General features: G+C 39.0%; 1 protein-coding gene across 1 annotated transcript; it reads left to right on the top strand.

The window, feature by feature from the left end:
* The first annotated feature begins 3,575 nt into the window (after positions 1–3,575).
* On the top strand, positions 3,576–15,546 carry LOC119725939 (calmodulin-A-like). The gene is made up of 6 exons (XM_038197557.1): positions 3,576–3,706; positions 8,175–8,247; positions 9,964–10,107; positions 12,640–12,766; positions 13,778–13,899; positions 14,831–15,546. Exons 1-6 carry the CDS (start codon positions 3,704–3,706, stop codon positions 14,854–14,856), a joined length of 495 nt encoding a protein of 164 aa, XP_038053485.1. The 5' UTR covers positions 3,576–3,703; the 3' UTR covers positions 14,857–15,546.
* Positions 15,547–16,472: the final 926 nt, after the last annotated feature.

The raw sequence follows: 16,472 nt of genomic DNA, 5'->3' as shown, positions 1-16,472 counted from the left end.
CATGAAATTATTCTTACCATTGCCCTCACAAACATTCATTATTTGTATATTATTGCACTTCCAATAACACCGGAAGTAAAGGTCAAGCAGTTCTGTGTCCGGGCGCAAGAAATTTTTCTCACGGCATCACAAAAAACGAACCTCACAAAAAACCGAACACGATACTCTATTTAGTTCAAAAGATATAACACAAACTATTTTGTCAGAATTTGCACTGAAATCGCTTGTAATTTGATACCTGGCGACGTCATGATAAACAAAATTTATATTATTTTAGTAACATGGTACAAGTTCACACTAAGTCTTATGATCATAACGTAAACGGTTTGGAAGAAAATTTGCTTTGTTTTGATTTCAGGCTTAAGTCTTCATTTTGAATTCACCTAACTTTGACCTTCCGGTAGACCCGTAAGTAAAGGTCAAGCGAGTTCACTTACATGACAAACAATGTTTATCAATTAATGGTCTATCTGATTATGCAATATATACATCATTAATTATTTTGTTCAAGAGTCATAGGTGAAAGTGATTGGAAACTTTTTCAGGTAAAACCACTTGTAATTTGACACCTGATGACGCCAGATGAGGGTCGATTTAAATTTAAGTTACAAGTCCATATCATGAACCGTTTAGGAGAAAACCCGCGGAAAAGTATTGAACGGAAAAAAAGAAAGACTTAAACAAAGATTAATACGAACGTTTTCAAAGAGTGGTCGGGTTGTGCCCGACCACTTAATTAGTACCACAACGACTTTCTTTAAGTGAATTTCTAGTGAGAAATGAAATCGTTAGGGACAAAATCAAAACAATCGTACAATTAATTGTCTATTAAATTGGATGTTTAATGGCTGAATGTCATGGGCGTCGCCAGGATTTTTTCTAGAGGGGGACAACACATTTTCCCCAAAATTTCTCGTATTTCTCAACATATTCTCGATTTTTAAGTTTTAGAGGGGGCAGGGACATTTTGCCCCCCCCCCTCAACCCATTGAATTTACTCCATAATGACTTCGCGCCTCTTTTTCTTTTCTTTTTTCTTCCTTTGTTCTTCCTGTTTGTTTGTTTGTTTGTTTGTTTGTTTGTTTGTTTGTTTTTTTGCTTTTCGGGGCGGGGGGGGCAAGCGACCCCCTTGCCCCCTCGCAAAGCTCATGCTGAAAGTGCATGACTTTAATGACTCAGTGATATTGCGCCCCGCCAATTTACTTAAACCAGTCTTAGCTCAGACCACGATCATTTAACTGCTTCTATTTGCTATGTCCTGAATACAGCATCATGCCAACTGTAGTTGGGACTGTCCAAGCTGAGTTGGGGCCACTGCTACAAAATGTTATGGAGTGTGTCACAATTGTGTGCGATGATGTATTCGTTACACAAAGGTTCCTCTACAATAACGTGACGTTGTGGTTGCAGACCAGTAAATCGGCCCGAAATTGCCTAAGCCGGCCAAATCACGATTTGCATGCCCTCAAAATCTTCAGTATTTGAGCACACTGTGGGCCATGAACTGGAGGGTTTGTAAAAAATATGGGTGGAAGCCGTGCACAGGACTGTGAACTTGTAGTTTCGTTCAATTTGGATGAAATTGGGGCCCTTAAAGCGCTCTATTTTGCAATGGAGTGTAGGCATCGTTTTTCAAAATGGCGATGGGCTTCAGGACTACTTTCAGGGGTGATCATCTTCGGATGGAAATTTCTCCTAAAAGTCATTAGTTGACCTCCCGAAAATTGAAAAGAAAAGGAAATAAGCTTTAATTTGATGTGTGTCTCGAACACCTTGGAGAGTTGTGAGTATTTTCCCCGAATTTCTGAAGTGGGAGCATTTACCATTGGGGTCTATGGAAGTTTATTTACTGGTCTGTAACCTATATTTTCAAAATAGCGCCTTCCTTCCTAAAAGTCGTTGGTTGACCCCCCGAAAATTGAAAAGAAAATGAAAGATGATGAAATAAGCTTTAATTTGAAGTGTGTCTAGAACACCTTGGAGAGTTGTGAGTATTTTTCCCGAATTTCTGAATTGGGAGCATTTACCATTGGGGTCTATGGAAGTTTATTTACTGGTCTGTAACCTATATTTTCAAAATAGCCTTCCTTCCATCGTTTGTTGTCAAATGTGTGCGCCTGCACTTTACATTCCACGGCAGTGGGTTTTTTTCAGGGGGGGGGGGGGGGGGGGCGGGACCTGGGGGGGGGGGGGGCAGCGTTTCAATAGCGGTCACCAATGGCGGTTCCGCAACAAATGCGCCCAAAATCTGAATCGGGCTGATGGGCAGTCGTCCGATCACAGCAATTTCGAGCGGACAAGGTGGGGGGGGGGGGCGGTATTTGGGGTTGGAAGGGGCCAAGATTCAATCAATTCCCGATGGGGGCGCCCTACAGCAAGGTAGCCGCAAACAGAGGGCTTGTTTTCAGGCCAGAAATCGCAGTCAGAGATTTTTTCTCGCAATTTTTTGATGAAATATGAGTCATCCATCCTTCCTCGTGCCGTACAAGTGGTTTGGGGGAATTTTTCAAAACTTCGCTTCTTTATAGTCTCAAAATGGCGCCTTTCTTCTATCGTTTGTTGTCAAATGTGTGCGCCTGCGCTTTACATTCCACGACAGTGGTTTTTTTTCAGGGGGGCAGGACTTCGGGGGCAGCGTTTCAAAAGGGGTCACTAATGGCGGTTCCGCAACAAATGCGCCCAAAATCTGAATCGGGCTGATGGACCGTCGTCCGGTCACAGCAATTTCGAAAGCACAAAGGGGGGGGGGGGGTAATTTGGGGTTGGAATGAGCAAAAACTCAATCAACTCCCGTTGGGGGCGCCCTACAGCAAGGAAGCCGCAAACAGAGGGCTTGTTTTCAGGCCAGAAATCGCAGTCAGAGATTTTTTCTCGCAATTTTTTGATGAAATATGAGTCATCCATCCTTCCTCGTGCCGTACAAGTGGTTTGGGGGAATTTTTCAAAACTTCGCTCTTTAAAGGTTGCAGACCAGTAAATCGGTCCGAAATTGCCTAAGCCGGCCAAATCACGATTTGCATGCCCTCAAATCCTTCAGTATTTGAGCATGCTGTGGGCCATGAACTTGAGAGTTTGTAAAAAAAATATGGGTGGAAGCCGTACACAGGACTGTGAACTTGTAGTTCCGTTCAATTTGGATGAAATTGGGGCCCTTAGAGCGCTCTATTTTGCAATGGAGTGTAAGCATCGTTTTTCAAAATGGCGATGGGCTTCAGGACTACTTTCAGGGGTGATCATCTTCGGATGAAAATTTCTCCTAAAAGTCATTTGTTGACCCCCAAAAATTGAAAAGAAAATGAAAGATGATGAAATAAGCTTTAATTTGATGTGTGCCTCGAACACCTTGGAGAGTTATGAGTATTTTCCCCAAATTTCTGAAGTGGGAGCATTTACCATTGGGGTCTATGGAAGTTTATTTACTGGTCTGTAACCTTGTAGAGTGTTGTAATCGTGCATATGCAGCGCCTAGTAAGCCAACCAAAACATATCTGTATACGCTAAAAATGAAACGACCTACCAGCATACCAGTACGTCAAAACCCCACTCTTTATTTTCCTACTGCGGCCTTAACGCATGATTGAGTTTATTATTATTCAGTCTGTGGGTAGGCAGGCAAGCTTTGTGCAGTTGAATATTGGACACAAAATAGTGGAGCAGTGTAGCTTCCTGGTACATAAACCACCAAAGTGCTAGAGTGTCGAGAATGGTAAGTTTTTGCCTACTTGGTGCATGTTATATGTCTGTCTTTGTTGGTGTAAAATTTACCACAATGTAAAGTAATGTTGTGAACGTGGGCCTATTTTTTTTCCTTTTCTTGACATGACCGGCTTAAATAACATGTTTTAAATGTGTCTCATGTGAGCTTGGGCAAGAAATATGCTTTGCACTGTTACTTGCTTGGATCTGTCTGTCCTTATGTTCAAATTGCTGTCAACTGCAATCTGAGATCTGATACATTAAGTATGATCTTATTAAATTTGCGTCCTAGAACTGAACGTGAGTTTTCAAGTGCTCGCTATTTCATCATTCATATTAGGTTTTAGTGAAAAATCAGTAAAATATCAATATAAAATCGTGTTAGATAACAGCTTCAAGAGTGTGATAATTCTGTCATTCCATGAAGATTACACATGCATGCAGACATATGCCTAGTTAATATGGAGGGGTCGAACCCCCACTTTCCCTGACACAAAACATATAAAAATTGTTATATTTATAGTACTAATAAAAATACCTATAATGTCCACCTGTCAGCATCATTCGGACCTTAAACAAAATGTGATGGGCTTGACCCCCCCCCCCCCGCAAATATGCCTAGATCCGCCCATGTATGACTTAAGGGAATATACAGCGTACGTGTTTGGTAAGTCACCACAAATCCCCATTGGACTATGTCAATTGCAAATCATCCAGTCTCAAAACGTTCTTTAGCAGTTCAAATTAAAAGCGACAATATTGGCTGGGTTCGTAGCTACTCTGGAAATCAAGGAAAACCTTGAACATGCCAGGGAAAATACAGCGACTTTGGGAAAACACTTTTTTTTTTAATCCAGGATAAACTCAGGGAATCCAACGGTGACCCAAAAGGGAGTGGTTTTCGCCAGTTTGGCGAGTGTGCGTCTTGAGTCATTGTGTCCAAGCACTATCCATTGACAGACTGGCTGTATTAAAATAGTTTATGCAGTGTACATAACACACACCTCACAATGGCTGTGTTTTACTTTCTCCAACTTCCTTGCAACCTCGTTCAAGTGAAAATATTTCTCGTGAAATTTTGAAAATTTCTCAGGTAATAGGGAAATATCAAGGAATGTGAATTCATGAAAGTGCTCAGAACCCTGAGATGATACCTTTCCTTGTTCATGCCTTCTGACTTGTAGTGGTGACCTATGTTTGTCTTGTAACGCATTTATGATGTAGCTTAACAATTCTGATGATGAGCGCACAGTGTGCATACGCATCCCCACTTAAACAAAGACTATTCACAATGAATAACACCGCGGGCTGGTGGTCGACGATGATGGCTGTTGGTCTTTAAATTGTATTCGAAAGAATATAAATTCCTTGTGCATTATGTTTGTTGTCGTGCTGCAAAAGTGTTTCTGCGCAAAGGGAGGATATAAAGGCCCCACTGCCCGAACTGAAGGGACCATTATCAGGCTCCATTAGTAATGAGCATATACTGGATGCGGCACAGGTAAAACTATAGCACCATTCTGTGCAGTCAATGACCAAGCCCACATCACATACATGTTAACATTTTGATGTGAGATGATTATTGCTGATATTATGCCCGATAATTTTAGTAGCAACGCAAAATGGTGATCAAACATGCAATTTCATTTTGATCCGCACACGTCCTGCAGGCGCGTCCTTTTTAACGTCCTTATTGCACAAACTTATACGAAGGAACAAAATCAAGGCTTCAGGTAAATGCGTCGTGATTGCACCGGTTGATTAGCACTACCGTTGTACTCTCTTATCGGACGAATACTTTCTCGTGCACCTTTTTTTTGCAACCCAGTATTATTCAATTGGCCTGTCCGCGCCATAGCAGACTAATAAATGACACAAACGGCAAGCCTCGCCTCCAGGCTTCATATTTGTGGGTAAGATATTCACAACTCCCCAAGGTGTTCCTGACAAACAAATTGAAGGCAGATGTACCCTCATTCTATTTCAGTAATTTTAGGGGCAAATATGCGTTAAACTTTTCAATCCCAAAAAGAAGTCACATCGCCATTTTGGAAAACAGGTATCGCACTTCATTGCAAACTGAGCGACATTCCTTTCCACTTCATCATAAATAGCTCAGGAAAATGCAAAGGTAACGAGGCTATTAAAGAGAGAAAAGTGAGGGCATATACCAACGGTGATTTGGTTGCTGCGGCATTGGAGCTCATACTTGCCTACAAGTCACAGAGTACATGTACATGGATGTATACGTTCACAATTGACCGAGCACGAAAGGCCCGACAATGTGTTAACCAAAATAGAAAACCTTGACGCAAAGCAGGTTTATTCAAATCCAAAATACCACCTTTTGTTAACGCCACTGTGTCTTTTGTTGCAACCTTTTGGGTTAGTATCACGCAGCGGCAGAGCTATTATATGTAGGGGGGGGGGAATCTGCAGCAGACACTGTATTATTTTGCATTTGACTGACTAAACTGTAACTTTTGAAATAGACTTGTAAAAGCCTAACTTAGCTCAAATATATGACTCGTATGAATACCTGAACCCCTTGGACCAAGTTGGTCTGTGACCAGATTTACTAGGAGTGCCTAGTCTTGTTTCAGCACTGACATTTCACCATGAAATGAGAATCGTAGATGTCCATGTCCATGGAATCGTAGATGGCCAACAATTAAGCAACAACAATTTCCAAATTCGTATTTCGCCGCGCCAAACGAAATTAAAATTTATTTTCAATACTTGTCGCCTTTTAACGCTGTCGTAAGTTGCCGAATAATTACTTGTCAAGTGACTGATACTGATAGGAATTCGGTTGGCCTAGAAGTTTCTCGGCTTCAAAATTTCTGCAATCCGCCTGAGCCAATTATGTGGATTGGATTTTCAGTTCCTGCGTAATTCCGTGGAATTTCCTTGGACTATCATCCAGGGTTTTTTTCCCTCGCACGACTAAAACTTTAATTTCGTCCACATCTTCTACCAGACCTCATTGGAAATAATTTGAAAGACTGTCGTGGGCTATACCGGCCAATTGCCGAATAATCACAAGGTTGAGGAAAATTTGCTGGTTATGTTACTTACGTAATTATAAAAGCTCTTTCTATAGGAATGCACACGCTCAAATATAAAGCGAAAAACCTTCTAGATACAACATACATACAACCTGAAATTTTCTGAGGAAAATTAATGTATAATTCTTTGAGCCCAGCATTCCACTATTAACATTTGTCATAGTTCCCTCTGCCAATAGTGATAGGCCAACACTACTGAGTAAGGCGGCTATTTGCTTTGTGTATAACTAATCGGTCGATGCTGGAATATCATTACATGTTTTGCCATATGTCACCAAGTTAGCAGCAGGCTACAATAGGCCTACAATAGGCTCAGCAATGGAAAGTCTATACTTTCCCCGTATTACTCTTCCGATAAACTCTTCAGTTGATACAACACGGCATACTGTGTTGAAACTCTACCCGCACTTTCCTAGTAAGCAAACCTCGTGCGTGGATTACATATTAAATATACCAGCAATACTGCGAGGTGAATTATCAACGCAATATTCATAGGCCGAAACATGGCTTGTTCTTGTATTTCATGTAAAATTATTTAATAAGGGTTGGGCAGTTTTTTTATGAAATATAAAAAATTATGGTGTCAAAAGCAGTACTGACGTTAACAGGGAAAAGTAATAGGCATGTTACATTTTATCATCCGTAACAAAATACAGTATCTGCCAGTTAAATTCTCCACGATGGACACATGCTGTTATTGTATATTCTTTGTTCAAAGGTTGGGATCCCAAATGGAATTATAAATAATAATAGTTTAATTAACCATTTCACACTTGTGTACATTTGTATCAGATTGGACATACTGTCCATCTTATCCTCAAGATGTTTACTTTTTTGAATACTTTTTCACATGCAGCACCAGTATTCAGATTAATTTTGTTTCAGGTTATTTCACACACTAGAGTATTGTCTTGTTTCTAACGGTTTTCTCTGTCTTACGTTTTGGGATTTCTTGTTGAGAGTTCTCTTCAGTTCCAGCAGGGCGCCCTCTGGTTACAAAATTGCAACAAGTTGCAAAATCAATTGCCAAGACGTTTATGCACAAATAACATTATTATGTAATTCGCATCGTTGCAGCATTCTGACAACAAACGGTCAGGAATCTTCCCGAGATAATAAAGCCGGACACAATCGAAAAGGCTAATTTAGTTCAATAAAAAAACACATTTTGAAACCGATTCAAAATGACACCATTCTATTATCCTCATAGTATAGTCATCATGTCTCAATGACTTCTTCACCACGTTGAATTTGGAAACTCAGATGCTGGAAGATTTGGGGGAAGTTGTCGGAATACCGCAATAACCAAAAACAATGACTCTATGGGGATAATGTTGTCACCTCTTTCCAGATATTTGACGAGATGACTCAACCCTTGTTTTGTGTTTGTTTTATGTTTCCATCACACAGGCCAATAGTAAACCAACAGAGAACGAAGAGACGGATGAGAGGGAGGAGGAACTGAGTGAAGCTCAGATCAATGGTGAGTAGTCAACTTCTTCCGTCGTCCGACATGCATAGTCTTTGTTTTAAAAGCGTTTTGCTAAGGTTTCCCAAGTTTCACTGCAAACATCGAAAAATACGTTTGAACGTTGTATTCAAACAACACATGGAGGCTGCTGTACTCAATACGCCCCTTTTTTGAGTGAATAAGTACACTATAACGAAGATTTTTGGTGTATTATACATACCAGTGTTGGAGCAAAGGCTTTGACCCTCAAGGCCAAGGCCAAGGCCAAGGCTTTGACCCTCAAGCCTCGAGGCCAAGGCCAAGGCTTCACCCTCAAGGCCAAGGCCAAGGCCAAGGCCCTGTTTTATGAAATGACCACTGATATAGAACTAATTATAGTCACATGAGTGACACATCATCACGCAAGGGCGGATCCAGAACACAATTTGGGGGGGGGGCAAAGAAATTTTGGTCCCCCCAAAAAAAGTGGGTCAAAAAATTACGGCTTGGGCTTCGGGGCCCGCTTAAGGGCCCCGAAAAAATTTTGGATTCGAGATACTCTGTGGTGCGATTTGAGGCAATTTCTGACCATTTTAACCGATGTTTTTTGAGGAAAAGATGGTGGTGTACTCATTGCCTGCCTTTATTACGACGTCACATAAACAAAAATGGTTTAGTTTTTTTTTGGGGGGGGGGCCCATGGCCCCTTTTGGCCCCCCTGGATCCGCCCTTATCATCACGAATTGCTCGTTACGAAGAACAACATTTCTTTAATTGCAATCAACATGCTCGCATAGGCCTACACCGTTTTATGACTGCACTGTATCTATTAAAGTATAAGTTCAGGTCTTCAATATGGTTTAACTAAACAAAATAATGATTTACTTCTGCATGTATATTGACACACAATGCTCCCAAGTGTAACAAAAGGGGATCCAAGAAACTGATTTTGGAAATGTTTATTTGCTGGCCCAACATGGTCAGAAATATCAGCATTATCTAAAACAGATACATGCAAATCTTTAGCACTTATCAGGGAGACATATACAACCAATCAGATCTATTCCATAGTTATATGCAATTAAAGTGATCATCTCATTAGCCCCACAAGTGTACGGAATATTGTTGCAGCAAATCTACTACAATGGTAACAACATTTGATGCTATAAAAGTGGAAGTGTGCCCAACACACAAATCTATATGGTGCTTCCCTCCTCCATCGTAATAGGATTAAAATGGTAACAGCAAAATTTCGAACAGATTTATCTGGAAAATGCAAAAATCTGTGGGCCTTGAAGAGCCTTGACTCAAAATTGCAAGGCCCTGAACCCTCAAGGCCAAGGCAAAGGCCAAGGCATTTGCCCTCAAGCCTCGAGGCCAAGGCCAAGGCCCTAAAATCCAGCCTTAAGGCAGCCTTAAGGCCAAGGCCCAGCATCAAGGCACTACATCACTGATACATAAATCCAAAGTACATGACTTTAATTCACACACAATTATGGCAACAACTCTAACATTATATGTTTTCAATCTGTATGTTTGTAGATTGAATGAAAGGTACTAAACTGCGTCAATTAAAGGATTACATCTTGTGTTTGTACCTAGAAAATTCCTTTGTTATATAGCGCCCTATTTTTTTTTCCAGATATAGTTCCTCTTTGCAGACAAGCATGACTGTAACTTACCCTGGATATTTAATGAGATTTATCCTTCTTTACTTTCTTGAATACTTCTCTCTCCTTTGTCATGCAGAGTTGAAGATTGCCTTTGAGGTGTTTGATAAGGATGGCAATGGATTTATCTCCTCGAAAGAGCTGGGTGCTGTTATGAGGTCACTCGGCCAAAATCCAACGGATACTGAGCTGCATGCAATGATCAACGAGGCCGATATAAATGGTCAGTTGTTTGTACTTTGACCAAGTTTATTTATTTTTTCGCTAATACACATGCATGAACATATCGCGTGATTGAACAAAAAATACAGGATTTCCAAGAAAAAAATACACCCTAACGTTAAGTGATCGCAACTTCCAAACTAAATATCAAAATTGACAAAGAAATCAAACGGAAACATAAAGTGCAATAATTATGCTACATTGTGGTGAAAACTGCAATTCTTTTCGTTCAGTAGTTACAAAGAAATCAGCGATAATGCAGCTCTTGTTCTTCTAAGTTTGCGTATAATGAGTTATTCAGACAGCACAGGCCAAAAAGTAATCAATACCTCTTTACATTGATATAACGTAAATGTTCTTCATTTTCGTTTTCTTGTTTTAATTCTCACGGTTAATCATTCAGTACTGTAATAATGCGAACAAAATATATTGATCTCATAAAATATATTCAACAATGTTGGTTCATTGAGGAATGAAATGAGGACAGGTAGCTTGAACAGATAATGCGAGCCATCAGCGGTAGTTAAATTCAGTATACTGAGCAGACTTGGAAGGAAGTGTTCTTTGACTAGTGTCACATAATTGATCATGTCTTCGTAACTACTCAACCAAATCAAATGCGGTTTTCACTACAATATAGCAAAATAATATCACTTTATGTTCCCGTTTGATGTTTTTTTTTTTCAATTTTGACGCTTATTTTTACACTTAAAGTTACGGTGTATTTTTTTTCTGAGACACTCTGTACATCAATATCAAATGATTTTAGGAAAACAATTGATATCCCGGGACAGCTATAAAAGTTGACAAAGACAAGCCCATAATATGATAACGTACATTTCTCTAAATTAATCATTACTGCTTCTGCACCATAATTCAAGAAACTCATCGTAACTTACGATGCATCGCAGCGCTGCGACACGTCGTGTCCCTGCGACGAGTCATGCGATTCATTTCACATTTATAGCACAACAACCCAAAGTAAATAATAGTCTGTTGTTCAGCAAACAGTTGTCAGATCTCCTCTTGAAATATTTGTTTTAGAGTGTCGTAATACTAAATGGCGGACGTTAGATTCAATTCAATTCAACATGGTTTATTAACAAATCACGAATGGCAGCCACAGCTGAATTGCACGTGATTTACATTAAAAAAAATACATTTTTAAAAAAGTTAAAGGTCTACCAAGTTAAAAAACAAAATATGACATTAAATACTAATATTAGAAAAGGTTTAAACATTGTGCATACAGATCTGACTAAAGAAAGTTGTCTATATAGAGAAATACATATTATTGTTACAGACTGTGTTGCAATCAATTTATCTTACTTTAAAAAGGGGGCATTGAAATTGCGTTAAAACTTATAAAAGACATTCAAAAAGGTTGCAGGTAAAAAATTTATAGTTTCATTTAGGATTAGAATTATAAAAATGAGCCAGATGATGAATGAGTTTAAAAATTGTGCAAGATGTGTGGCAGTCAAATTATCTTATTTAAATGAAAGGGAGTATTAAAATAACGTTAAAACTTGTAAAATACAATAAAAGCTTGCAGGTTAAAATCAATTCATTTCATTTGGGATTAGAGTTATACAGATGTACCAGATGAGGAATGGCACTATTCTGCATTCTATTTGTTTTACACTTAAGTTGTGGGACTTTATTCGAATTTCTTAGTGTACGTTTCATTTTTGGAGGAGAAGGGATAAAATCCTTAAATTGTTCAGTTTGTTTCAATGTTCTTTCGATGAATGATGTACATAGAGATTCTCTTCTTTGTTTCAAGGGGGAAATCCCGAGCTCACATAGCATCTCGGAATAACTGTTATAACCACGTATTCGTAGAGCTCTTTTTTGGATGCTTTCGATCTGGTCAGACTGGGCGGTGGTTAATCCCCCATCCCATACTGGTGCTCCATATTCAAGAAGCGGTCTGATGTAGCTGTTGTAAATAATAAGTAGATCCTGGACAGGCAAACAGTGGCCTTTAAGAAGACGGAGCATGTAAAGTTTTCTACCTACACGTTTAATGAGGTCGGTAATATGTGCGTCCCATTTCAAATTGCTCTGAATAAGTATGCCAAGAAGTTTAATTGATTGCACTGTGAAATGGATCATATAACGCGTTGAAAGTAGCGTTGCAGCGCTTCGTGAAATGAGCGCTTTCACTTTTATGCACACACACAATAATGCAAGTTGTGATGGTCTGAGTGTGCCATCATTGTTATGGCGTTCTTCATGTACTATCCATACCAGTAAAAGTGGTGAGTGGAAATCCTGTTCGATCGCAAACACCGTTCGCGTGTTGATTCTCGTGAATTGAAACACCGTTCTCATGTTCATTCATCACGAGAACGGGATTTTGAATACACCCTGGGTTTCACGTCTTTGTACCCTACATTGGCGTCCATATAGCATCCTCATTTGTTGAAAATGTTTGCATGGAGTTGTAATTATACGCAGGCAGTTTTTATAAACACAGCCCAAGTTATGCTTTTTATTCCTAACAACTGCTGAATCGGTGTTTCGAAAGGGGACGGTCTGGTGAACTTTGAGGATTTTATGTTACTGATGACGCAACGTCTGAAGGTCTTGGACAGGGACGAAGGAATAAGGGAAGCATTCCGAGCCTTTGATAAGGAGGATAAAGGCTCCTTCGAGTAAGTTTCTACATTTAGCCCAACCTACAGTATTTTGACCAATCAACGACTTACTTAACGTCCGACAATGGTGCACATGCGCAAGATGCGCGCATCTTCGTGCAGTTTGGCATTATGGTAATGCACGTGATGTTGACTACTTGCGCGGTGGGTGGGGTCTATCAGGTCGGTCTTTTCAAATATTGGGCCCAATTCTACGGGCTCAAAAACGGAAAATACCTTCTCTTTCTTCATTCTCATAAAAGGAAGTCGTGAGTATTCTTGCGGGCGATGACCTTTATGTTGGAATGCGGGAATGCAACAGACAAAGAAAGTTGATTTATTGCTTTTATATCTGTGCTGTCCCTCATGATGGAAATAATGCTATTTCCATTCACATAATTATATAGCGCCTTCACCGAGAACCATTTTAATTGAAATGTTTGCATAAATGAAAGCTCTTATGCCTTATTCAAATGTAATGTATGGCTTATGCGTAATTACAGAGGAACAGCAACCGGCCTATGCAAGGGGTTTGTTGCACACCTTTGTAGGTGCAGTGACATTCCGCTCAGCCAGCCACTCGCAATAATGGTGTGGTGACTAGCACTAGGGAGACAGTGAATTACCAAACACAAACAAGAACATTTTGGTTGAATTTAAAAGCTAGAAAAAATGGGCAATTCAACTTGTCCTGCGTTTTATCGTCGTATTATAAATAAATTGCTTCGATCTGTGTAGTAGTTTTCTGAAGGCGATTCTTCATTAATCAATGAGGGAGCAAGTTTGTTGTATCGCAAATTATGTTATATCGCCAAAACAAAAAATCCAGTCCAAATGTGTTTATATGTCATTCTGAAAGTGTTTGAACTGTATTGTCTTTATGGACAAACCTGCTGGCTCATAAGAAGAAAGAATTTGTGGAAAAGTGTGATACACTGTAATTTGTTTCAATAGACTCAGTACTACCTGATACATTTTCTGGGGTGGCTCTGGGTTTTATATTGGCTTCTCATCGTATCTTGTGTGCAGTGTAGCTGAGCTTCGGTATGTACTGAGTAACATCCAAGAATTCATCGACATCCCCAAACACGAGGTGGAAGAGATCTGCAAGGAAGCTGACATCACCGGGTCTGGAACGCTCAATTTCGAAGGTAATTATAGCAATAATTATTAGAGGTATTACATTTTTTTGACGTTCCTTTTGAATTATTGCATGCACTCAAAAACAATCATTCCAATCGTCCATTTTGTTCATATCATTTAATGTAACACTATATGTCGGACAGGTAAAACTGTAACATTATAATTTGAAGGTAAACAAATCGTGTTTTCAATTTGATTCCATTTGTACCGGAAACAAAGCTTACAGAAACAAACAGCGATTTGAAGCATGGCCAGCCACCAGACTACTCCATACCTAATTTGCAAGTGCAAGATTTTTGAAACGTTCAAACGATCCAATACAAGGATAAGGGACTAGGTAGTGGAAGCGTATTGTTCAACTCCATGGGAACGAAGTTTAGCGTACGGCTGCTTAAACATAACACCTGTCCTAAAAAAAAACACCGTTTTCAACCACACTTATAAGGCAACCTTGGGCCATATTTTGAGCAATGAAATGAACAGTTTTGAATATGTACACAATTGTTTGAAGAATTTTATTATTAGATTTGAAATGGTTTATAAAAATAAAACGTCATCGCGGCTAAAGGCCGAATTGAGACATTCTTACATTTATAGATAGATTAAAAAATATACATTGATAAAGTTAACTCAAAAAGGAAAATAATTAAAAATACAATAAATAGAGTGTGAATATGATTATGAAGATTTAGGAGGAAAATATGTTTAAAAAAACAGAGTTTATGAACTATCAAAAGGTTAGATTTGGAAGGCCATTCAGAAACAAAATACATTAAAATTAAAAACAAAACTAAAGTTTTCCTTTCACCTAAAAAAGTACATAGGCCTATATTAGGAATATAAAATGGTAGCTACCCTAGAAATGTTCAAAGAAGTGCGTCCCTTTGCCGCATTTCTGAGAAATAAATAAACTACCTTTGCCTTTTATTTTCGTTGCAGAATTCGCCTTGTTGTTCGAGACGTAAAGTGCGACACAAAGCTTTCTCCGTCAAGTGATATTTCTTATATGAAATAAGGACAATTAAGGTCATAAAACATATGCTCGGTTAAAAAAAACCAGCAGATTCAGAGTGAAAATCACTGAAGGATTGAGGTACTTTGAAAAAGATTATATTTAGTAAACGTAAATGGAAAATGTTCAATTGGATTAACTTCACTCTAAACCGTTATTCACACAATAAAAAGGCGCTAAACAAAGAATGAAACGAGGAAGGAAGACAAGAAAAGAGTTCGCTGAAGTTATGTGACAGATTTTTGTTATATATACGTTTGCCTTAAATATGATAACCACTTCACCAAATAGTGAATTTTGGAGAGAAAAAAAGTTTACTGCTGGTGTGTTTACCGCAGGTGCATTGCTATGAAGATGGATTGATTTCATTTCAGCTTTTTAAGCGTGCATCATGTGGTATTACTCTTTATTTTACCTTACAGAAACTTCACTCTATTCGAGTGAGAATTCGATCTGACTGACTAAAATCGGTGACCGAACGAACTGCTTATATTGAAATTAATGTAATCTAGAAGATTGAGTTGTCATTTGAGTTCTACTGGATCTTACTTTCAATCATTCGAAATTGTCCTGTATTTGGGGTAAAATGTGGATGTGGTTCAAGCGTGTGAATATTGTTTTTGTGATAAGGAGTTGCAGAATTTTTTTTTTGTTACATTACTCGGGTCTCTGCAGAGCTGCTGCACCCAGAGTTTTACCAGTCGATTGCACACTCACGTGACATATGCATTTGGACACGTATTATATAACCAAGGACATCACTGATGCAGCATAAAATGGCCTTTCTGTTTATGTATGTGCTAACTATTTGCTGTGTAAATCAAGCTACTAGGCTTTTGTGTTATTCGTGTACAAGCATTACGGTCGCTGTGTGGACCTGTGAACAAAAGATGTCCACATTAGGCGAGAGCGTAAGATGTTCCGTGGACTTGCAATGGTCAATACAATGTTTTCTTCACTTTCTGATGATCATTTTGGCATTTGGGGGTCCAGGGTTACTAAGTTTGAGATATTCATTTTCAAAGAGCCTTCATTTGCACGTGGCAGCGGGCTTTCTCTTAATTGCATGTGAGCAAAAGGATGTCCACAGAAGGTATGGGAAACAAGTCGTTAGGACTCTGTGTTTTTTGTGTGTGCGTTCATATGAGAGCGAGATGGATATGGCGAAAAACGCTGTTGTGTCTGGAACATCCAGAATATCAGATATCAGGATGTTGGCCCTCATTCATTAAGTGTATTCAAACACACATTTTGATGCACCTCTGCTGTTTCAAACATTTAACGTAATGTTGCCGGTAGACATGTTTGATTCAGTCTCATATGTACATTATTTGTTTTCTTCAAATTTATATATTAATGTTCTTTCATAAAAATAGGGTTGTTTGTGTAGTTTTGTACACATGTAAGCACTAAATTATAAGCTGTGAAGTCGTCACTTCTTTAATGAAGTGAGTTTAATGTTAATGTTAAATTGTTGGTGTAATTTTTTAACCTGTAAATTATTGTATACAGGGTAAGACAGAAAGAAAGTGACCCGGATTCATTTTTTTTTCAGAAAAAAAATGAAGA

This window comes from Patiria miniata, unplaced genomic scaffold, assembly GCF_015706575.1.
Source record: "Patiria miniata isolate m_02_andy unplaced genomic scaffold, ASM1570657v1 HiC_scaffold_19, whole genome shotgun sequence".
NCBI classification, from domain to species: domain Eukaryota; kingdom Metazoa; phylum Echinodermata; class Asteroidea; order Valvatida; family Asterinidae; genus Patiria; species Patiria miniata.
The sequence above is the reverse complement of the archived record's forward strand: the minus strand, read 5'-3'. Positions and strand labels throughout refer to the sequence as shown.

What these genes read in the sequence shown, in the direction of transcription:
- LOC119725939 (XM_038197557.1), top strand. An exon ending in CAACGAGGCCGATATAAATG is followed by an intron (nt 10,108 to 12,639) that starts GTCAGTTGTTTG and finishes GTGTTTCGAAAG; the next exon opens with GGGACGGTCTGGTGAACTTT. An exon ending in GAGGATAAAGGCTCCTTCGA is followed by an intron (nt 12,767 to 13,777) that starts GTAAGTTTCTAC and finishes TCTTGTGTGCAG; the next exon opens with TGTAGCTGAGCTTCGGTATG.